General features: G+C 77.7%; 1 protein-coding gene across 4 annotated transcripts in view; it reads right to left on the reverse strand.

Moving 5' to 3' along the window:
* Nucleotides 1–6: 6 nt before the first annotated feature.
* Nucleotides 7–835, reverse strand: part of EMILIN1 (elastin microfibril interfacer 1) — an 8,703-nt gene continuing 7,874 nt past the window's right edge. For all 4 annotated transcript variants that reach the window (XM_041409984.1, XM_041409983.1, XM_041409982.1 and 1 more), the window contains 2 exons: nucleotides 617–751; nucleotides 7–391 (listed from right to left, as the gene is read on the reverse strand). In XM_041409984.1, the coding sequence (XP_041265918.1) occupies nucleotides 60–391; nucleotides 617–751 (467 nt within the window). In that variant the 3' untranslated portion in view covers nucleotides 7–59. The remainder of the gene's footprint in view (nucleotides 392–616; nucleotides 752–835) is intronic.

An 835-nucleotide genomic window follows, 5' to 3' on the forward strand; every position in this document is an offset into this window, starting at 1 on the left:
CTGATAAATAACGGGGTGGGGCGGGGGTCCCGGCGGGGCCGGCCGTGCCCCCGGCGGCTCTAGGGCTCCTCGGAGTCGTAGAGCAGCGCGGCGCTGAAGGTGGTGAGGGGCTCGTCGGGGGCGTGCGCCAGGCGCCCCGACACCAGGTCCACGCAGAGCGTCTCGCCGGCCGCCAGCGGCAGCAGCAGGCTGAACACGCCGAGGGCACCGGGGCTGGGGCCCCGCGCCGCCACCGGCCCCTTCTCCAGCCCCTCGGGCTGGAAGCCGGCCGAGTCCAGGCGGGCGATGCCGTGGCCGGAGCGGGACAGGACGGCCTCCAGCGCCTCGCCCCGGTGCCCCGTGAGCACCGCGCTCACCAGGTAGCGCCCGGGCACCGGCGCCGTGAACGTGCCTGCGACGGGAACGGGGGGTCACGGACCTGCCGGGAGCCCTGCGCCCCCGGAGCCGCATCGCCAAGGCCGGCGGGGATCCCGGGGCAGGCACGGCACCGTCCCAGAGCCCCGGCTGGCACCACACAGGCACCGTGCACCCCGTGACTGCCTACCCACAGCCCCTCCTGCGACACGCCTGACCCCAAAAGCACCCCGCAGCCCCCGGAGCACCCAGGGGCCCTCACCTGTCTCGGGGTCGTAGGCGCCGCCGTCGTTGAGCAGCACCTGGTCGAAGGGGACGGTGCCCGGCTCCGTGCGCTGCGTGCCCAGGGCGGCCGAGAAGGCGACGCGGGGCACCGAGCCCGGCTCCCCGACCGCGCCTGGCACGGGGCAGCGTGAGGCACCCCTTCCCTCGCCCCCTCTGCGGCCCCGCCGCCCCCCCCCCCCCCCCCCCCCCCCCCCCC

The sequence above is a fragment of the Onychostruthus taczanowskii genome, unplaced genomic scaffold, assembly GCF_017590055.1.
Source record: "Onychostruthus taczanowskii isolate IOZ18803 unplaced genomic scaffold, ASM1759005v1 scaffold317, whole genome shotgun sequence".
NCBI lineage: Eukaryota > Metazoa > Chordata > Aves > Passeriformes > Passeridae > Onychostruthus > Onychostruthus taczanowskii.